Source organism: Erythrolamprus reginae, chromosome Z (assembly GCF_031021105.1).
Source record: "Erythrolamprus reginae isolate rEryReg1 chromosome Z, rEryReg1.hap1, whole genome shotgun sequence".
In the NCBI taxonomy this organism is placed as follows: domain Eukaryota; kingdom Metazoa; phylum Chordata; class Lepidosauria; order Squamata; family Dipsadidae; genus Erythrolamprus; species Erythrolamprus reginae.
The window spans coordinates 4,286,067-4,307,715 of NC_091963.1; the positions used below are offsets into that span (position 1 = coordinate 4,286,067).

The 21,649-nt window shown below is 44.5% G+C and overlaps 2 protein-coding genes across 6 annotated transcripts in view; both read right to left on the minus strand.

Annotated features, from left to right (window-relative positions):
* The window catches only part of ZBTB47 (zinc finger and BTB domain containing 47), a 30,941-nt gene extending 21,600 nt beyond the window's left edge, over positions 1–9,341 (minus strand). The window contains exon 1 of one of the 2 annotated variants that reach the window (XM_070729574.1): positions 9,077–9,341. In XM_070729574.1, the coding sequence (XP_070585675.1) occupies positions 9,077–9,079 (3 nt within the window). In that variant the 5' untranslated portion in view covers positions 9,080–9,341. Of the gene's footprint in view, positions 1–7,869; positions 7,887–9,076 lie in introns of those variants that run through there. The other variant, XM_070729575.1, reaches the window with a different exon arrangement.
* A 4,510-nt stretch (positions 9,342–13,851) lies between these two features.
* The window catches only part of NKTR (natural killer cell triggering receptor), a 51,082-nt gene continuing 43,284 nt past the window's right edge, over positions 13,852–21,649 (minus strand). For 3 of the 4 annotated variants that reach the window (XM_070728759.1, XM_070728757.1, XM_070728760.1), the window contains 2 exons: positions 17,763–17,867; positions 13,852–15,293 (listed from right to left, as the gene is read on the minus strand). In XM_070728759.1, the coding sequence (XP_070584860.1) occupies positions 15,215–15,293; positions 17,763–17,867 (184 nt within the window). In that variant the 3' untranslated portion in view covers positions 13,852–15,214. The remainder of the gene's footprint in view (positions 15,294–17,762; positions 17,868–21,649) is intronic. The other variant, XM_070728758.1, reaches the window with a different exon arrangement.

Sequence of the window (21,649 nt, forward strand, 5' to 3'; positions counted from 1 at the left end):
TCTCTTCCTTCCTTCTTTTTTCTCATTTTCCTTCCCTCCTTCCTTCTCTTCCTTTCTCCCTTCTTTCTCTTCCTTCCTTCTTTCCACCTTCTCTTCCTTCCTCCTTCTTTCTTCCTTCTTTCTCTCCCTTCCTTCCTTCTTCTTTCTTTCTCCCTTCTTTCCCTTCCTTCCTCCTTCTCTTCCTTCCTTCTTTCTTCCTTCCTTCTTTCCCTTCCTTCCTTCCTCCTCCTTTCTTCCTTCTTTCCCTTCCTTCCTTCTTTCTCTTCCTTCCTTCTTTCTCTCCCTTCCTTCCTTTTTCTTTCTTTCTCCTTTCCCTTCCTTCTTCTCTTCCCTCCTTCTTCCTTTTCTCAATTCCTTCTCTTACTTTCTTCCCTCCTTTCTCTTCCTTCCTTCTTTCCCTCCCTTCCCTCCCTGTGGAGGCTCACATTCAGGATGCTGTCCCAAATCGATAAAAGCACCACTGAATAACATGGCTGGAAAGGATCTTGGAGGTCATCTAGTCCAACCCGCAGATCAAGGCGGGAGATGGACTGAAAAGGGCCGTTTATTTGGGCTGTGATTGTGAAAGAGTCACTCAAGGGTACAGCCAGGTCCTGATTTGGCTCCCAGGTCTTTTACAACCATCTGAAATAACAATAGACCCATCAACCCCTCACCCCCGGGTTGTATAGGCGAATATTAGGCAGGTCCCCTGAACGACCAGACGTGACCAGGATCCTAGATGTTTGTTACCAGCTTCCAGAAAAAGATGAGCATCACGTATAAATAGTCCTCGAGTTTCAACCAAACCTTGAGCTCAAAATCTTCATTAAGTTAAGACAGTTAAGTTCCATTATATGACCTTTCTGGCCAAAGTGGTTAAGTGGATCACTGTAACTGCTGAGCCAATCACACGGTTAGGTGAATTGGCTCCTTCCTTCCCCCTTATAACTTTGCTTGTCAGCAGGTCGCAAAAGTGGATCGCGTGACCGCGGGACACTGCAATCGACATAAATACAGATGTTAAGTGAATCATTGCAGTTGTTAAATGAGTCACACGGTTATAAAGTGAATCCGGCTTCCCCGCTGGCTTTGTTTGTCAGAGAGGCCACAAAAATTAATTTCGTGGGATTAAAAGGGGATCACACGATCCTGGGACACTGCAACCGTCATAAATATGAGTCAGCGTTGTGGCCCATCAGAGCTGGTGGCAGACTCGGAGAGTGAGGAGGTTGGGGAGGAACATGGGCCAGTCCTGGAGTCTGGGGAAGGCTTTGATGAATGCTCCACATCTAAGGCAGAGACAGGACCAGGGCCGTCAGACAGTAATCAGCTACCTTTGGAGTCGGAGAGAAGTGGGGCTGAAGAACAGCTGGAGCCTGTTCCTGATGTGCACATGTTCAGAGCTATCAGGGGAAGGGAACAATTAGGGAATCTCAAGGGGACGCTGAATTCCTCCCATAGGAAATAAATAGGAGTGGTGTTTGCAAGTGTTTGCTGTATTTTGAGTAGCTCTTTCACAATCGTATTACCGTATTTTTGGAGTATAAGACGCACCTTAGTTTTGGGGGAGAAAAATAGTGAAAAGAATCTGTTTACCAGATATTTATCTGGCTAGGGTCCTTAGTCTGGTCAGTTTCAGCACATTATCTTATCCCTTGCGTAGGGCTTTAACAAAACCTTATTTGGAGAGAGTAACAACGAAAGGGCTTGCAAGCCAGTAAGAGCTGGGAACATTGTCAGAACTTGGTTAGGGCTGGAAAGAAAATTTCTAAGCAAGTAGAGCAATGAAAAAAAATTGGAAAGACTTAGGGCTTGGAAAACATTCTTTGCAGAAAATACCAATGAAAGAGCTTGCAAGTTGGCAAGAGCTGGGAACATTGTTAGAAACATAGAAGTCTGACGGCAGAAAAAGACCTCATGGTCCATCTAGTCTGCCCTTATACTATTTCCTGTATTTTATCTTACAATGGATATATGTTTATCCCATGTTTAAACTCAGTTACTGTGGATTTACCTACCACGTCTGCTGGAAGTTTGTTCCAAGGATCTACTACTCTTTCAGTAAAATAATATTTTCTCATGTTGCTTTTGATCTTTCCCCCAAAGTACTTGGTTAGTACTTGGTTAGGGCTAGAAAGAAACATTTGGAGCAAGTAGAACAATTTTTAAAAAACTACAAAGACAAGGTTTGGAAAACATTATTCACAGAGAGTAACAGTGAAAGAGCTTGCAAGCAGGTAAGAGCTGGGAACATTGTTAGCACCTGGTTGGGGCTAGAAAGAAACTTATTTGGAGCAAGTTAAAACAATGAAAAATACTCTGCAAAGACTTTGGGCTTGGGAAATATTCTTTGCAAAGAGTAACAATGAAAGAACCTGCAAGGTAAGAGCTGGGAAGATCGTTAGCAGCTAGTTAGGGCTGGGGGGGGGGGGAGAAGCTTAAAAAAAAGAAAAAAGAGCTACATTCCGGAGTATAAGACGCCTCTTTCAGGGAGGAAAAAGTTGCATCTGAATACTCCGAAAAATATAATAGTTCGTATTATTAGTGGGAAGATTTGCTTATCTGAAAGACTGAACAAATATTTCCTTGTTCAGCTGGAAGTTCTCAGCCTGGCAACTGTGCAAGGTCTGGTAAGTTTTGTGGTTGCAATTCACCCTGGAAAGGCTGTTTGGCAGGACTTTGCTACGAATGCTTCTCACAGTGAGAAGAAAACCCAAACACCAACAGTATGCACTCAAGAAGATCTTTGGAGGTCATCTATCCCAGTGTTTTTCAACCAGTGTGCCGTGGCACACTAGTGTGCCGCGAGACATGGTCAGGTGTGCCGCGAAGAAGGAAGCTCAGGTTCCAGTCTTGCAACTTTTTGCTGAGAGAGAAAGAGAGAGTGAGAGAGAGAGAGAGAGAAAGAAAGCAAGAGAGAGAAAGAAAAGAGAAAGAGAAGGTAACAGTGAGAGAGAAATAAAGCAAGAAAGAGAGAGAAAGAAAGCAAGAGAGAGAGAGAGAGAGAGAGAGAGAGAAATGAGCAAAAAGGGGAGGAAAAAAGAGAAATGAGAAAATGATTGAGACAGAGAACGAGAGGAAAGAGAGAGAAACAAAAGAGAGAGAGAGAAGTGACTCTTTATTTAAAGCATATGATAAAAAGCATCCAAAGAATAAGAGAGAGAAAACCCCCAGCCCTCACCTGTTTTTGGAAATGGTTCAAGAGTGTGTATATATATATACACACACACACAAGGGGGAAGGAGACAGGGATGGAAAAAGAGAGGAGAGTGTCTTAGGGTGTCATTTTGTGTCATTTTGGTTGGTGGTGTGCCCCAGGATTTTGTAAATGTAAAAAATGTGCCGCGGCTCAAAAAAGGTTGAAAATCACTGATCTATCCAACCCCTGAGCTTGCAAAGGATTTGATTATACAGCGTTCCCTCGATTTTCGCGGGTTCGAACTTCGCAGAAAGTCTATACCACGGTTTTTCAAAAATATTAAATAAAAAATACTTTGCGGGTTTTTTCCTATACCATGGTTTTTCCCACCCGATGACGTCATATGTCATCGCCAAACTTTTATCTGCCTTTAATAATTTTTTTAAAAAAATAAACTTTAATAAATAAACATGGTGAGTAATAATCTGAATGGTTGCTAAGGGAATGGAAAATTGCAATTTAGGGGTTTAAAGTGTTAAGGGAAGGCTTGTGACACTGTTCATAGTCAAAAATAGTGTATTTACTTCCTCATCTCTACTTCGCGGAAATTCGGCTTTCGTGGGCAGTCTCGGAACGCATCCCCCGCGAAAAGCGAGGGAACACTGTACTCCGGTTACTATCAAGCAGCTAAACCCCAAATTCAGAATGGAAAAAAAAATGTACTCATCTGAATGGGCAACTATGCAAGTTTCCAGCCTGGAAGAACCTTTAAAGGGTCCCCAAAGTTGGCAACTTTAAGACTTATGGACTTCAACTCCCAGAATAGCTGGCTGGAGAATTCTGGGAGTTGAAATCCCGTAAATCTTAAAAGTTGTCAAGTTTGAAGACGGGCGGACTTCAACTCCCAGATTTCTCCATCGTGCTGAGGGGATTTCTGGGAATTGAAGCCAATGTATTTCTCCTTTTCAAGTATTTCCAATGTATGTCCCTCTTCTATATAACTGAAGATGTTATATATATATAAGCCATCTTTGCAGAAGGTGGGTGCAAAAATTTTTTAATTTGTGTTCGGTGAGTTGGGGAGGGTCGTTTAATGAGGAAACAGAAAGAGATCCACAGCTGTGATCACAATATTTACATATGAAAAATGTGCTGAAACTGGATTTAGCAACAAAAGTAGTTAGTCCTCAATGTACGACCACAACAGAGACCCCCAAATTTCCATTTCTATGCCAGGCAGTTCTTATGTGAGTCTCAACCCATTTTACCACCTTTCCTGCCACAGTTGTTAAACAAGTCACTGCAGTTTGTTAAGTTACTCACACGGTTGTTAAGTGAATCTGGCTTCCTTCTTCTCAGAAAGTCGCACAAGCAAATCACGTGACCCCACCATAAATATCAGTTGTTCCGAATTTTAATCACGTGACCACGAGGAGGCGACAATTTTAAGGATGAAAAACGGCCATAAGTCACATTTATTTCAGTGCTGCTGCAACTTCGAAAGGTCACTAAACAAATTGGCTGTAAGTCGAGGACTAGCTGTAATAAATTTTCAACAATTTTCCCACGGATATTATTTAATCTTACGGAAACAGGAGTTTGCTTCTCAATTAAAGAAGAGATGCAGGAAGGCATCTCAACTACAGGCAGTCCTTGACTTACAACTGATCACTTACCAACCATGCCAAGTTACGATGAAACCAGAAATGGGGCTTATGGCCCACTTTCAAAGTACTGACCCTGGCATTTGCTCACCGACCATTACCTAAAAGTTAATAAAAGTGACCAGTTTTAGGACCAAAAGCTTTGGGCTCAATTAATGTTAAGTCGAGGATTATCTGTAATATTTTGGTTAAATTTTGATTGGTTCAGATTTAGGCTCCTTTGGGGCAGAGGGCAAAAGAAAGGGATATGCAATTGATCTCTTTGATCAGGGTTCCCCAGTTTTAGCGAGTTTAAATTGAGTGGATTTCAATTCTCAGAATTCATCATCATCAAAGCACATCTTTGCCAGCAGGCCTAGGGCGGTTGACCGTTGCCTTATGCTTCGGCCAACGATATGAGCCATGATTATGAATGGTGGGCGGCCCCCACCCTCCTTGTCTTTCGCAAGTTACTGAAGACCCACCTATATCGCCAGGCATGGGGCAACTAAGACATCTCCCCCAGGCTTATTATATTTCATGTTTGGTATGTGTGTGCTGTATGGTTTTTAATTGTTGAGGTTTTTATATATTTTATTATTAGATTTGTTCCATTGTTACACTGTTTTTATTACTGTTGTGAGCCGCCCCGAGTCTTCGGAGAGGGGCGGCATACAAATCTATAAAGCCCTTCATGGCATTGGACCAGAATATCTCCGGGACCGCCTTCTGCCGCACGAATCCCAGCGGCCGATTAGGTCCCACAGAGTTTGCCTTCTCTGGGTCTCGGCGACTAAGCAATGTCGTCTGGTGGGGCCCAGGGGAAGAGCCTTCTCTGTGGCGGCCCCGGCCCTCTGGAACCAAATCCCCCCAGAGATCAGAACTGCCCCCACTCTCCTTGCCTTTCGTAAGTTGTTGAAAACTCACATGTGCCGCCAGGCATGGGGAAATTGACGGTTCATTTAGTGACCATTTGCAGTAACAACGGCACTGAAAATAGCGACTCGCGACCATTTTTCACACTTACGACCGTTGCATGGTTGCGTGATCAGGATTCGGCCAATTTTGCGACGGTGAAACATCCAGGAGTCACGTGATCTTCTTCGTCTGCCAATCAAAATCAACAGGGCAGCAAGTTTCAGTTCAAAGGCTACAATTGAGGTTCCTGGCTGTAATTCCTGCAGGCGAATTTTCTCTTGCGCTGACCTATTGTATATTTGCACAAACACATACACACTATTCCTCACAGCTGCTAAAGAGAGAGAGGATAAAACTCTATTGTGTTTGGGGTGACACTAGGAGACACCAACCATCCATGAGAAGATGAGTTGTCCATTAGAACAGTGTTTCCCAACCTTGGCCACTTGAAGATATCTGGACTTCAACTCCCCAGAATTCTGGGAGTTGAAGTCCAAATATCTTCAAGTGGCCAAGGTTGGGAAACACCGCATTAGAAGAACAATCCAAAAAATCCACACTGTTGTTAATAGAATCACTGCAGTTGTTAATAACAACAGTTGTTAAGAGAATTTGGCTTCCCCACTGTCTCTGCTTGTTAGAAGGTCACAAAAGATGGATTGCCTGGGACAATCACAAAAGGTGACCTCGGGGCATTGCAAACGTCATAAATTTGTTGGTTGCCAGGCATCCAAATTTTGATCATGTGACCAAAGGGGATGCAGCGTTACTAAATACAATGTCGCTAAATCAATGGTTGTTAAGTCCGGGACTCCATCTGTCTGTCTGTCCGTTTTTGTATTGATCTATTATCAGTCATCTATCTTTATCAACTATATTGCTTTACTGACCTGTCATCTATCTTATTTATTTATTTATTTATTTATTTTAATGCCGCCCTTCTCCTTAGACTCAGGGCGGCTTATAACATGTTAGCAATAGCACTTTTTAACAGAGCCAGCCTATTGCCCCCCTACAACCCGGGTCCTATATTATATTATCTATATTATGTTAGCTATCCTTCTTCATCTCTCTATATCCATCCATCCGTCCATCTATTTACCTACCTACCTATCAATCAATTTATCCCTATCCCTATCTGTCCGTCCGTCCGTCCATCCATCATCTATCACAATCTATCCAGTCTACCTACCTACCAATCTATCTCTATCTCTCTATAGATAGCTTTATTCACCTGTCATCTTCACAGATGGCTTTATTGACCTGTCATCTCTTAATTATCTATATTGTGTTAGCTATCCTTCTATTATCTATCTACATCTATTCATCCATCCATCCACCCATCAACCCATCCATCTACCTACCTAACAAACTATCTATCTATCCATCCATCATCAACTATCTAACCTACCTACCAATCTATCTCTCTATCTATAAAGATAGATATAGATAGATGATATAGATAGATAGATAGATAGATAGATAGATAGATAGATAGATATACAGACAGACAGACAGACAGATATAAATAGATGATAGGTAGGTAGGTAGGTAGATAGAGATAGATAGATAGATAGATAGATAGATAGATAGATAGATACACCCTGCTTCCCCCAAAATAAGACATCTCCTGATAATAAGCCCAATGAGGCTTTTGAGTGAATGGCAATAAGGTCAAGCATTTATTTCAAGGTTTAGGAAAATATAAGACAGGGTCTTATTTCCAATGAAACACAATATCTTTCCATCTTATCTGTCTGCCTGTCTATCATCTATCTACCTATCCACTTACCTACCTATCCTATCACCCACCCATTATTATCTAGATTCTTATTGATCTATCAATCATAAATCTTGGTTCACTATATTGTCTTGTCTTTAATATTCGCTTGTCTATCATCTATCTGCATCTATCTATCTATCCTATCTACCTACCTGTCTATCAACCCAGTACTGTACCTACCGGTATGTCATCTATCCATCATCCATCTGGCTGGCTGCCTATCTATCACCTGAACTAGATTCCCACCTGATCCTACCTGCATATCAGCTCCCCAATCAACGATGATGAATCAATGAAGAATTTTGTAAATAAATCCCCGACAAAGCCCAGAAGATAAAGAGTTCTGACTTCTTGCTTGGGGGCATTTGCAATGGGCAGCCCGTGTCTGCCTGCAAGACACATACCAATGCTCTGCATTCTGGCTAAGGATGATGGGAGTTGAGGTCCGGGACTTCTGTAAAAGAAAAATCTAATTTCACCCCTAGAATCGAATTACATTCCTTGGGTATTTGTAGGGGTTTTGTAAAAGAAAAGCAAACCCCCAAAACAATAGGAGGGGGTCATCTGGTCTTTCAAGTGGGGGGGGGGGGCATGCTACTTTCTCAAAACCCCAATCTTTTTTTTGGTAATCCTATACATGCAAACTTAAGCAGACCCCCACCCTCAAAAAAAAACCCCAAAACCAGAAGCGACAGAATTGAGTGGGTGGTAGCTAGTGGTGTCAAATCAAAGCAGTTTTCTCCAACTCCCACTCCCCACAACCGTTTGTGCAGCTCAACACACACACACAAACACAGAATCAGGTTGCCAAGCTCCTTGCAAGAGGACCTTAAATGCACCGAAATGCAACTGTCAATCAAGGCGCGCAAGGAAGCGGATTAGGTCCCTAATGCCTGGAAGGTTTTGCTGAGGGGTGGTGGTGGTGTTGTGTGTGTGCGTGTGTGGACGCCAGAAGGGAAGAAATTGCAGCGCGCGAGCCAACTTGTCTGGGTGAGCTCATTTGTCGCAACGGGATCGGGTCTGGCTTCAGGGAGGGAGGGAGGGGGCTTAACTCCTTGCAAGCCGCGATCAGGCCAAGAATGAGGGCGGGAGGGGGCGGTGGGCATCTCCTACGCGACCCCCCCCCCTCCTCTCTTTTGCAAAAAAAAAAAAAGAAAAAGAGGAGAAAAAGAAGGCTAGGGAACCCCAGCAGGCGTCTAATTCCTTCCCCCCCAACACCCGTCCGTCCGCCCCCGCCTTGCATTGCAACGTGTGCATGTTGCAGGACAAAAAACCCGGACGTCGGAAGGGCCAGAAAGGGAGGGAGGGAGGAAAGAAAGACGGGCGCGTGAGAAGGAAGCGGAGAGGGCGAGAGGCATTGCAAAACTGCAACGGCTGTACAACCGCACGGCCAAAAACTGCACCGCGCAAAAAAATAAAATGCGCTGCAAATTGCGCTGCGTTGCAAAAAGCAACTTCCGACCCTCCCTTCCTCTTCTCTCCCCCCCCCCACCCAATACCCCCCCTTAGCCTTAAGTCTGCAAGCGCCCCCCACCCACCCCCGCCCACGTCCTGGAATTATTTTTTTTTTAAAGAGGAAAGAAGATTTTTTGGGGGGTGGGGGCGCTCTACCATTTTGCTGCCGGGCTGCCTGATCCAAGGAGCCCCGCTGCTCCTGTGCTGGCGGTGGGGTTGCGCTCTCCATCAAAAGATCCAGGGGTGGAGCGAGGAAGGTGGGTTCGGGGGAGGGGGCCGGCGGGGGTCTTCGGGCTTGTTCCGTCTAGAGAGAGAGAGCGTGGGGTGTATATTGCTCCTCTGTGCTGACAGGGCCCCCCCTCCTCCCCGCCTCCTCCTCTGCAGCGGCCGATGCTCGAACGTTTTGCAAAGGCTGCTCGGCCGACGCTCCGCCCTCCCCCCCCCCTCCGCTGCCCTCCCTCTCCCCAGCGGCGCCTGCCGAGCGTTCCAGGCTGGGTGACGGAGGCCTTTGGCTTCGCTCGGCTTAAATGCGCCTGCGCGCCAGGGTTTTGCCCGCTTTGCCACCGCTGCCTGGAGGGATTGGGTTTCTTTGCCGTACTGTATACTTTTTTTTATCATCTGCACCTCTGTAACTGCCTGGTTCGGTTCTGCAACCCAACCGGACCGACACAGACTTCCGAGGAGAATCAGAACTGCAGAAAAAACAACTGTTGCCAACCTGCCTTCAATCGAGGACCTGTATTTATTTATTTATTTATTTATTTATTATTTATTTATTTATTAGTTGGACTTGTATGCCGCCCATCTCCGAAGACTCGGGGCGGCGCACAACAAGTAAAAACAGTCACAACAATCCAATTAATTAAAATATTTAACGATTTAAGAAAAAACCCATGTAATAGCAAACACACACACAAGCATACCATGTATAAATTAAAATGCCCTGGGGAGATGTTTAGTTTCCCCATGCCTGACGGCAAAGGTGAGTCTTAAGGAGCTTACGAAAGGCAAGGAGAGTAGGGGCAGTTCTAATCTCCGGGGGGAGTTGGTTCCAGAGAGCCGGCGCCGCCACAGAGAAGGCTCTTCCCCTGGGACCCGCCAACCGGCATTGTTTAGTTGACGGGACCCGGAGAAGGCCCACTCTGTGGGACCTAATCGGTCGCTGGGATTCGTGCGGTAGTAGGCGGTCTCGGAGATATTCTGGTCCGATGCCATGACTCGTATACTGGACGAGTCAAAAAGAGGGCGGTGGAAATATTTACTGACCCCTCGCATCCTGGACACAAACTGTTTCAACTCCTACCCTCAAAACGTCGCTAGAGAGCACTGCACACCAAGACAAATAGACACAAGAACAGTTTTTTCCCCATATGCCATCACTCTGCTAAACAAATAATCCCCTCAACACCTTCAAACTATTGTCTGCATTACTATTACCATCATTCCTATCACCCATTTCCTCCCACTTAGGACGATATGGCTGTAATTTGTTGCTTGTACCCTTAAAATTTTTATTCATATTGTTTCCTCATTGCTTGTTTGATCTCCATGACAATCATTAAGTGTTGTACCTCATGATTCTTGACAAATGTAGCTCTTTTTTTTTTTAATGTACACTGAGAGCATAGTGTTGTGGTTAGCTCTGGCCCAGCTCCTGCCCCAAGGAATGTGCAGGTGGATGTGGGGGAGACATCCCCATGTGGCAGGTCTGTTTTGCTCCCAGTGGAGTCTGCCGATGAAGCCTCCTCTGACCAAGGCAGCATGAGTGATAGGGAAGAGGGGAGTTTGGCAAACAGCTCAGGAGGAGATCAATCATCTGTATCATCCCTGGACTCTGAACAAGAATCAATGACACACCCACGCAGTTGTCCAGGAATCCTGGGTTGCTGGTTTCCGGACTTTGCTTGTTGATTTTTCACGCCTTTGAAAACAAAGCAGAGCAATGTGTGTGTGTGTCTCACTTCGTTGGAAGGGGTGTGAAGTTTCTTCACAGCTGCTAGCTAAGTACTTAATGACTGCTTAAGGGAAATTGTACAGACTACCCGGTTGTTTTGGGAAGAGTGCTCTTTGCAATACAAAAAGAGTGCTTAGTTTATTTTGAATTTTGGGATAAAGAACATTGTTTTGAATTTCCAAATGTGTGTGGGTCTGAAATTTGTACCCTTGAATTTTCGGGAGGCTCCTACCAGAGAGTCCGGCAGAACACTTAGGCACCAAAGATAAATTCCTATTGTGTCCAATCACACTTGGCCAATAAAGAATTATAACAGTATATGTCGCCCAACTCCCAAAGGAGACAAAAACAAGACACAATGTAATATTAAAACCCCATTAAGAACAATTTACAATTTAAAACCAACAAATACCATCAAATAAGACCTAATAAGGCCTAATAAAAACTGGGACAGTCTGCTTTTACTTTTGCTTTTATTCTATTGTTTTTATTATTTACTATCCTGCCTTAATTGCTTTATACCCAATGAGCCACTTCCTTCCTTCTATTCTAATGAAAAGAAGGACCAGGGGAGCCATGATAGCACTGTTCCAATATCTCAGAGGATGCCACAAAGAAGAGGGAGTCAACCTATTTTCCAAAGCACCTGAGGGTAGAACAAGAAACAAGGGTTGGAAACTAAACAAGGAGAGAAGCAACCGGGAACTAAGGAGAACATTCCTGACAATCCGTGGAACAGTTTGCCTCCAGAAGTTGTGAATGCTCCAACAATGGAAGTTTTTCAGAAGATGTTGGATAACCATTTGTCTGAAGTGGTGTAGGGTCTCCTGCCTAAGCAGGGGTTGGACTAGAAGACCTCCAAGGTCCCTTCCAACTGTTATTACTATTATTATCCCCCCCAAGCAAAACAATGCTCCTGTTAGGTAGAATGGGCTGAGAGAGGGATTGACCCAGTCACCAGAAAACATCCTTGCCTAAGGTGGGACTAGAACTCACATCTCCTGGCAATTTGCCCAGCCAAAGGCAGGATTAGAACTCAGGTTTTCCTGGAAAGAACAGGTGCCTGGTGAGTTTGAACCTCAGTGCCTCAATTGAAGGGGTGGGGTGGGGGGCAAACCCAGGATGCACTGCACCACTTGCTGCAAGTACAACCACATTAGCCATCTTTGGAGCACGCCGGAAACGTAGTACTGTATACACCATCACAGCCTCGTGCAAAGGATTCACAAGGGAATGCCTGATCCAGGTGGTTTAACAAATTCAAAATATAGTGATTGAACTACCGAGATCATCTTTTTAAAAAGGACCAGAGGGAAATTCTGAGAATTGAAGCTCTCAACGAAAACTTCACCAAGCAGTTCTTGAGTTTTAGACCTTCGGATAAACTTATATCTACGCCAATTTGGTTAATATCCATCAGTCTCAATGCTGAATTTGCTGCGATGGGTTAGAGGCTGGGACACCAGGTTGTTTGAAGAGCTCCCTGTCCTTTGTTACATTCATTCAGTCCACCAGTATGGGAAGGCTAGGCATGTTACAGATCCTATCTATTAGGGTTGCTATGCCACAAAAAGGGCCATCTTGGTGGTGGCCTGTTTTCTACAAGGAATAATAGGTGGAAACTAATCAAGGAAAGAAGCAACCTAGAACTGAGAGGAAGAACAATTAACCAGCAGAATAGCTTTCCTCCACAGGTTGTGGGTGCTCCAACACTGTAAGTTTTTAAGAAGAGACTGGACAGCCATTTATCTGGAGTGGATAGGCTCTCCTGCTCGAGTGGAGTATTGGAGTAGATGGCCTCCAAGACCCCTTCCAATTCTGTTGTTCTGTATTTCTGACTGTTCCCTCCTCTCAAACCTTAACAGCTTTTCTGAAAGGCCCTAAAATGGTGATTTTGCACCCTCTCCCACGCTGTGACAATTGATATTGAGGTCAACTGCAGAATGGCCAAGGCAAGCTCTGCATTTGGCAGACTAATGACCAACGTGTAGAACCGATGTGGGACAAGCCTTGCTACAAACCTCAAAGTCTACTGAGAAGTAGTGCTAACTGCCCTGTTGTAGGCCAGTGAGGCCTGGACTGTATACGGGAGACATGCTAGGCAACTGAACCACTTCCACCTGACCTGCCTCCGTAGAATCCCGAGGATCCGGTGGCAGGATAAGGTGCCTGAGACTGAGGTCCTCTCCAGAGCAGGGCTGCCATCAATTCCCGCCCTGCTGACGAAAGCCCAGACACGCTGGGCAGGTGACGTTGTTAGGATGCCAGACCATTGCAGACTCCTCTGTGGTGAGCTGTCTCAAGGAAAGCGATCGCAGGGGGTGGTACAAAGGAAGCGATACAGAGACACGCTGAAAAACTCTTTCAAGTCCCTCGATATCGACACCACCTCCTGGGAAGCCCTGGCACAAGATCGACCGACACGGCGCAGGCTGATCCACCAAGGCTGCCAGACATCTGAGGCCAGAAGAAGATCCAGAGAAGAGAAGCAAACACAGCTACAGGATTCGAAAAATGTGTATTTTAGGACGCGTGCCTGAACGCAGGTAGCCCTTGGCTTACGACTACAATTTGAAGCCAACTTTTCCACTGCTAAGAGAAGCAGTTTGTCACAAGCGTTTTGCCCCATTTTACGACCTTTCTTGCCACAAATACTAAGTGGATGGCTACAGTTGTTAAGTGAGTAACACGGTTAAGTGACTTTGCTTGCCAGGTCACAATAAGAGGATCACTTGCCTCTGGGGACGCTGCAACCACTCCTAGCTATAAGCCAGGTGCCAAGGGTGCAAATTTTGATCACGTGAATACCACAACAGCCATGTGTGAAAAACAGTCACAGGCAACGTTTTTCCAGTGCGGTCGTAACATCAAACAGATATTAAATGAATGGTTGCAAGTCGAAGACTCTTACCTGCAGGAAAATTGGCTTTTTAAATGAAGATCACGCAATTTGGAACTAAAAATTCAACAACGGATACTTAAATATTTCTATTTTTAATTGCATTTAAGCAGGAGAAAAAAAGAAACATTTCAACAGTACATTTATATTTAAATATTTAAATTGATGAAACGGGGAGTGTAGGAAATCCTTAAAACTCTTTTGAACATGAAATGGGGGCCGCTTTAAAAATTTGCGACGGGAGGGTCTTGAATTCGTTCCTGGATTTAAAATGGAACGCTCATATTTATATCACACATTTGGAGACTGAAGCAGTTCCCATAGAAAATGCTCTGCACCACCCCATTACGAGGTAGGTGTTTTGGCATTGTAGAAACTTCAACAAATTCAGGAACAGCATTAACAGGTAAAAGTGTCGCCGTTTGCCTGGATCACTAAATTAAAAATGTATTACTCCTGCCATTTTTCAAAAAGAAAAGTAAACTATTCGATACAAAAATTTGTGTGTATCTTGACAAAACGAACGTTTTCAAAATGAACATTTGTCTGCTGAATTCAAGCTGCAAGAGCAGAATTCCGTTGCTCCTAAAAGTTACGTTTTCTGAAATAAATTTACATGGCTTGCTTTCTTTGCCGATGCTCATCAGCAGACTTGCAGATCTGGTGGAAATAGTAGAAAATTGGAGTGCTACCACATTCAGACATGATGAAAACTCAGAATCAGAAGACCATGAGAGGACGGCAACGGAGGCAACGAGGATGTTGTTCTTGCTTCTTCACTCAATAGAGAACAAAGGCTCAGTGCGGTCTAAGCATCACTAGGAATTCAGACTTCAAAGTTGGCTAGCCACACTTGGATAACGTCTGCACCCGAGCATTAGCCAAAACCGATCGAGAAACAGGAGGGTATAACCAGCCTTTAAGTCAGGGCATCCAAATATATGTGGCACTTCCCAGATAAACTCATAACTCTGCTGGTGAATGACCTCTTAGCCAGGATCTTCCGGGATCTCCCTGAACACTACAGGTCCAAGATCTTCCGAGATCTGTAGTGTCAACCTTATTGGCATGTTAAGGTAGCAGCATTTAAGGGCACTGTTTGAAGCAGGTAGACTGCAGGTGAGATTCCTATGAGACAATTCTTCACAGTTTCTTGCTTATCGGGTGAATTTCCTTCAGAGAAACAACAGCTGAAAATTCAATTGCAGGTCAACCGTATCATCTAGTTTGAAACAAAACTCTGGGCAACACAAAACAATTGCCATAGCAGAGCGTACAAAAAAAATAAGATTGTGCTGAGTTTAAATAAGGCTCCATTACTGTTGGCAGCCGTTACTTTCACCTAGACACTGAGAAGAAAAAGGAAAACATGAAACAAAACATGGATCCAGACATAAAAAACTTTCTGTGATGCATAACTTCTATCGTCAACCGTAGGCTCTCAGCTGTATCTGCTGCTTTCGCTGGGACTTCGGCAATTAGAATAGCTGCGGTCACTTTCACTATCAGACCCGTAAGATCTGCAAGGAAAGACAAAATATACATCAATATGGCACACTGGGCATTCACTTTCACTTTAAATGCAGGTAGTCCTTGACTTACAACAGTTAATTTACTGATCAAAGTTACAACAGCACTGGAAAAAATGACTTAGGACCACTTTTCACACCTACAACCATTGCAGCATTCCCCTTGGTCACATGTTCAAAATTCAGACACTTGGCAATTGACTCGCATTCATGACATTTGCAGTGCCCTGGAGTCACATGATCCCCTTTTGCAACCTTCTGACAAGCAAAGTCAATGGGGAAAACCAGATTCACTCAACAACTGTGTTACTAACTGAACAACTTTCAATGATACACTTAACAACTGTGGCAAAAAAGGCTGCAAAATGGGGCAAAATTCACTTAAGGAATGTTTCACTTGGTAAATACTTGAACCCCATCGGCATTGACAAAACCCCCACCAGTCAATTGCAGAAGGCAGCTTGACTTGGAACAGCTGACATTCTGTGAAGAGACCCTTAAACCCATCAAACAGTCACATCTGTCTATTCTGGGTCCTGAAGGAAAGACTCCAGAGGTAGACAAAAATACCAAATCCAATCTGAACATCTGGCTGATTGTATGTGTGACCATAATATACGAAGTGACAGAAAACAAAGAAGCTAAAGTGTTAGGGGATTTTCAAATTCAGACAGGCAAGCAATTGCCACATTAACACCACAGACTTAACAAGAGTTGATTACGAAAGACAAAAAAGTCTGAATAGCAGATGTGACAATGCCTGGAGACAGCAGAAGAGAAGAGAAAGAACTAGAGAAGATAACAAAATACAAATAGAAGTAGGATGACTGTGGCAAAGGAATCAAAGACAGTCTCAATAGTGATAGGCTCCTTGGATGCAACTCCAAAACAACTGGAGCACCCCTTCAACCCCATTGGCATTGTCACAATCCCCATCAGTCAATTTCAAAATAGGATAGCTGGAACAGCTGGCATCCTTTGACACCATCAAACAACAACCTGTTGTATGTCCTTGAAAAGAACTTGAGAAGTGGTGCAAAACTGCCAATTCAATTCTAAACTTGTGGATGCCTGTGTGACCTAGCATAATAGATGACCGGAGCATCCCTTGAAGGACACTGGCATTGATAAAATCCCCATCGGTCAATTGCAAAAGATAGCTTGTCTTGATCTAGAACTCTGATGGCGAACCTGTGGCATGTGGAGTCATATGGGAGGGCACGCGAGACTTTTCTATGTTTCAGATCCAACACCCACGCACCGGCTGGCCAGTTGATTTTTGGCCTTTGTAAAGGCAGCTTCCTTCTCTGGGCGTTTCCGAAAAGCTTCCTTGAAGCTCCGGAGGCAAAATAAAAATTCCCCAATGGACAAACCGGAAGTTTGGAAAAATGCATTTCTGGTTTTTCCATTTAGGCATTATTTTAACCTAACAGCAGAGGTAGGGGGTTAGAGCCCTAAGTCATATCAGTATGAACCCCCTGATTTTTGGTGATTTTGTTCCCCCAGCGTCTTTGTGTGGAAGCCCCCAGCTGTTCTTCTGACACTGAGACGCGGGGGGGAGGGGGGGGGAGAAAATTGCCCCAAATCAGGGGGTTCATATGATACTGCTCTCCAGACCACACCAGTATGAACCCACCATTGCCTACCAGGCTTCAGAAAGGTCTGTGCGCATGCCTGGGAGTGGGAGGAAAGAGGTGTGTGCAGGTGCACGCATGCCAGCATGCCCACACACCCGTTTACCACACGAGCTAAAAAAGTTCACCATCACAGGTCTAGAAGCTCTCTAAACTCCCCCCGCTAGCAAAATGCTGGCAAATACATAACAGACCTGAAAATAAAATACAGTGGTACCTCTACTTAAGAACGCCTCTACTTAGGAACTTTTGTGGATAAGAACCGGGTGTTCAAGATTTTTTTGCCTCTACTTAAGAACCAATTTCTACTTAAGAAGCCAAGCCCGCAAAAATTTCCCAGGAGATTTGAGAGCGGCACGAAGGCCCGGCCAGTTTCCTGCCATTCCCCCTTTAATCCTGGCCATCTCGAGCTTTTATGGGCTACCAGAGGAGCCTTTCGGTGGCGCTTAGGGAGGCTTTGGCAATCCAGAGCGAACGGAGCGTTTTCCTTTCTCTGGTCGCTTGGAGAGGGAATAAACCTCTGCCAGCGCCCCGAGAAAAGAAACGCTCCCTTCGCTCTGGTCAGCGACTGTCCTCCTCCTCTTCTTCCTCCTCCTCCTCCCACCCAAATTCCGAGCTTTTATTTCTTTCCTAATGGGTTTGCACGCATTATTTGCTTTTACATCGATTCCTATGGGAAAAATTGCTTCTTCTTACAAACTTTCCTACTTAAGAACCTGGTCATGGAACGAATTAAGTTCTTAAGTAGAGGTACCACTATATAAGAGTTTGCTTGCAATGTTTACCAGCCATTCCAACGACAGTCAAGCTAATAGGAAAAATTTACCTGGAACGTCGGTCGTAGCTACGAGACCGGTGGTAACTGTCGCTTCTTTTACTTCTGCTACGGCTGCGACTCCTGCTATAGTAACTGTCATAAGTGTAGGATCTGCTTTTTGCGAAGGAACCAGAAGCAACAGATTATTTGATTTAGAATGGCTTCCATTGTTTGCAATTAAAAACAAGAATTGTGTGACAGTAACAACTGCTTTTAAAGGTGAAACTTGAAAAATTAGAATACCGTGCAAAAGTTCATTTATTTCAGTAATGCAACTTAAAAGGTGAATATATGAAAGATATTCATAACATGCAAGGCAAGATAGTTCAAGCTGTGATTTGTCATAATTGTGATGATTACGGGGTACAGATCATGAACATCTCAAATCCACCATCTCAGAAAATTAGAATATTACATGCAATCAATAAAACAAGGATTGTACATAGAACAATATCGGACCTCTGAAAGGTATAAGCATGCATATGTACTCAATACTTTGTTTGGGCTCCTTTTGCAGCAATTACTGCCTCAATGCAGGGTGGCATTAAAGCTATCAGTCTGTGGCACTGCTGAGGTGTTATGGAAGGCCAGGATGCTTCAATAGCGGCCGTCTGCATTGTTCGGTCTCATGTCTCTCATCTTTCTCTTGGCAATGCCCCATAGATGGGGTTCAGGTCAAGTGATTTTGCTGGCTAATCAATCACAGTCATTGAACCAGGTTTTTGTTACTTTTGACAGTGTGGACAGGTGCCAAGTCCTAATGGAAAATTGAAGTCAGCATCCCCACAAACCTCGGCTGCAGAAGGAAGCCTGAAGTGGTCCAAAATCTGGTAAAAGCTGACCCTGGGCTTAATGAAGCACAGTGGACCAACACCAGCCGCTGACATACTGTAGCTCCCCAAATCAACACAGACTGTGGAAACTTTTGCATCTCATTTGGAAACGAAGGATCTAGAGTAGAGAGGAAGAATGGAGAGACACACACTGCAAGATGCTTGAAGTCCAGCGTAAAGTTTCCACAGTCTGTGTTACTAATAGTTCTAATTTACTGAGATGGTGGATTTGGTGTTTTCATGAACTGAATTATGACAAATCACGGCTTGAACTATCTTGCCTTGCATGTTATGAATATCTTTCATATACAGTGGTACCTCGGTACTCGAACGCTTTGGTTCTCGTACATTTCGGATACCGAACAAAATTTTCGGCAAAAATTTGCTTCGGTATCTGAACAAAAATTCAGATACCGAACAGCCACAGAAAATTTTGTTTATTATCCGAAATGCTACAAGATCTGAGGGGACGGGGTGAGACGGAATGGGAGTCGGAATCCGACACGCCCATCCTAGCCGCCGACTAAACAGCCTCCCAGTCTCTAGTCTAAGCGCTCCAAGCTGTAGGAAGGGTGTGGGCGGCTGCAATACCGGCAGTTTCGGGGGGGGGGGGGGGTCCTTTCCTCAGTGGTTCGTCTTCCCTTTAAGCAGCTACACCAAGTTTCTCCTTCCCGACGGCGGCAGCGGCTTTCCTTCAAGCAGCAGCAGCGCCGGGAACGTCAGCGGCTTCCCTTTCTCATGTGACGTTCCCGGCGCTGCTGCTGCTCGAAGGAAAGCCGCTGCCGCCGTCTGGAAGGAGAAAGTTAGTGTAGCTGCTTAAAGGAAAGAAGATGAACCACTGAGGAAAGGAGCCGCCCCCCTCCCCCCCCCCCCGAAACTGCCGGTATTGCAGCTGCCCCCACCCTTCCTACAGCTTGGAGTGCTTAGACCTCCGATCTTTATCACATAGGAAATAAAGGAAATAGGGGCTAGAAACCAATTAGTAAACCCATTTCCATTATTTCCTATGGGATAAATTAATTCGGTACTCGACCAAATCGGTTCTCGGCCACACTTCTGGAACGAATGGTGGTCGAGAACCGAGGTACCACTGTATTACGTTTCACCTTTTAAGTTGCGTTACTGAAATAAATGAACTTTTGCACAATATTCTAATTTTTCGAGTTTTACCTTTACGTTACCAATCTTTTGTTCTGATTAATATTCTTGGAATGAAGGAAAGACACATAGAAAATTACAACAGCTTTGTACCTCGTGTTCTATCTATTGTTGATAACCACAATTGTGTTTACAACTAGAAATACAGGTAGTCCTCAACTTATGACAACAATTGAACATAAAATTTATGTTGTTAAGCAAGAACTTTGCCCCATTTTATGATCTTTCTTGCCACAGTTGTTAAGTGAACCACTGCAGTTGTTAAGTTAGTATCATGGTTAAGTGAACCTGGCTCCCTAATTGATCTTGATTATCAGAAAGCTGCAAAAGGGGATCGCAACTGTCATAAATATGAATCGGCTGCCAAGTGTTTGTAATTTGATCACATCACCATTGGGATGCTACTGTGGTCATAAGTGAGACAACCATACGTAAGTTATTTTTAATTTTGAATGGTCACTAAGTGAACTGTTGTAAGTCCAGGACTATTTGTACACTTGAATCCATGCATTACTCCTAGATATTTGCATATTATTCCTAGGATGTTAAAACTGGGAAGAAATGTAAAAAGAGGGCTTATGTAAGCTTCAAATGTGATTCGGAAGCATGTTAGACTTTGCATAAATATACGTTTCCTCCTTATCTGTTAAAACAGAATTTTATTTTTCCTCCATACTTGCTTGGGGGGGACGGACCCCCTTGATACAGATAGTCCTCGACTTACAACCATTTGCTTAATGTCACCATTTGAATTGACAACGGCACTGGAAAAAAAGTGACTTATGACCGTTGCAGCATCCTCATGGTCACAAGATCAAAATTCAGACACTTTGCAATTGGCATGGATATAGTACAGTGGCACTCTCCCAGAGATCAATGTGATCCCTGTTTGCAAATTTCTGACGAGAAAAGTCAATGGGAAAGATGGATTGACTTAAGAATCATGTTCCTTACTTAACAATTGCAGTGATTCACTTAACAACTGCAGTGGAAAGGAATGTGGTAAAATGGGCCGAAACTCATTTCACAATCGACTTGCTTAGCAACAAGAAATTTTGGACTCAGTTATAGTTGTTAAGTCAAAGACTATCTGTAATTATTATCTAGGCCCTCAACAGCCGGGTTTCAGGCCCGGCTACAGCACAGAAACTGCTTTGGTCGCGCTGATGGATGATCTCTGGCAGACCCGGAACAGGGGTTTATCCTGTCTTGGTGCTTCTTGACCTCTCAGCGGCTTTCGATACCATTGACCATGATATCCTTCTGCGCCGGCTGGAGGGGTTGGCAATGGAAGGCACTGTCCTTCAGTGGTCCTCCTCCTACCTCTCCGGTCGGTCGCAGTCGGTGTTAGTGGGGGGTAATAGGTTGACCTCTAGGTCTCTCCTTTGTGGGGTGCCTCAGGGGTCGGTCCTCTCCCCCCTGCTATTTAATATCTACATGAAACCGCTGGGTGAGATCATCCAGGGGCATGGGGTGAGGTATCATCAGTACGCCGATGCTACCCAGCTGTACATCTCCACCCCATGTCCAATCAACGAAGCAGTGGAAGTGATGTGCCGGTGTCTGGAGGCTGTTGGGGTCTGGATGGGTGTCAACAGACTCAAACTCAACCCTGATAAGACCGAGTGGCTGTGGGTTCTGCCTCCCAAGGACAATTCCATCTGTCTGTCCATTACCCTGGGGGAGGATTACTGACCGCCTCAGAGAGGGTCTGCAACTTGGGCATCAGTTGCACCAGTTGCGGCCCTACCTGGACCGGGAGTCACTGCTCACAGACACTCATGCCCTCATCATCTCGAGGTTCGATTACTGTAATGCTCTCTACATGGGGCTACCTTTGAAAAGTGTTCGGAAACTTCTGATCGTGCAAAATGCAGCTGCAAGAGCAATCATGGGCTTTCCCAA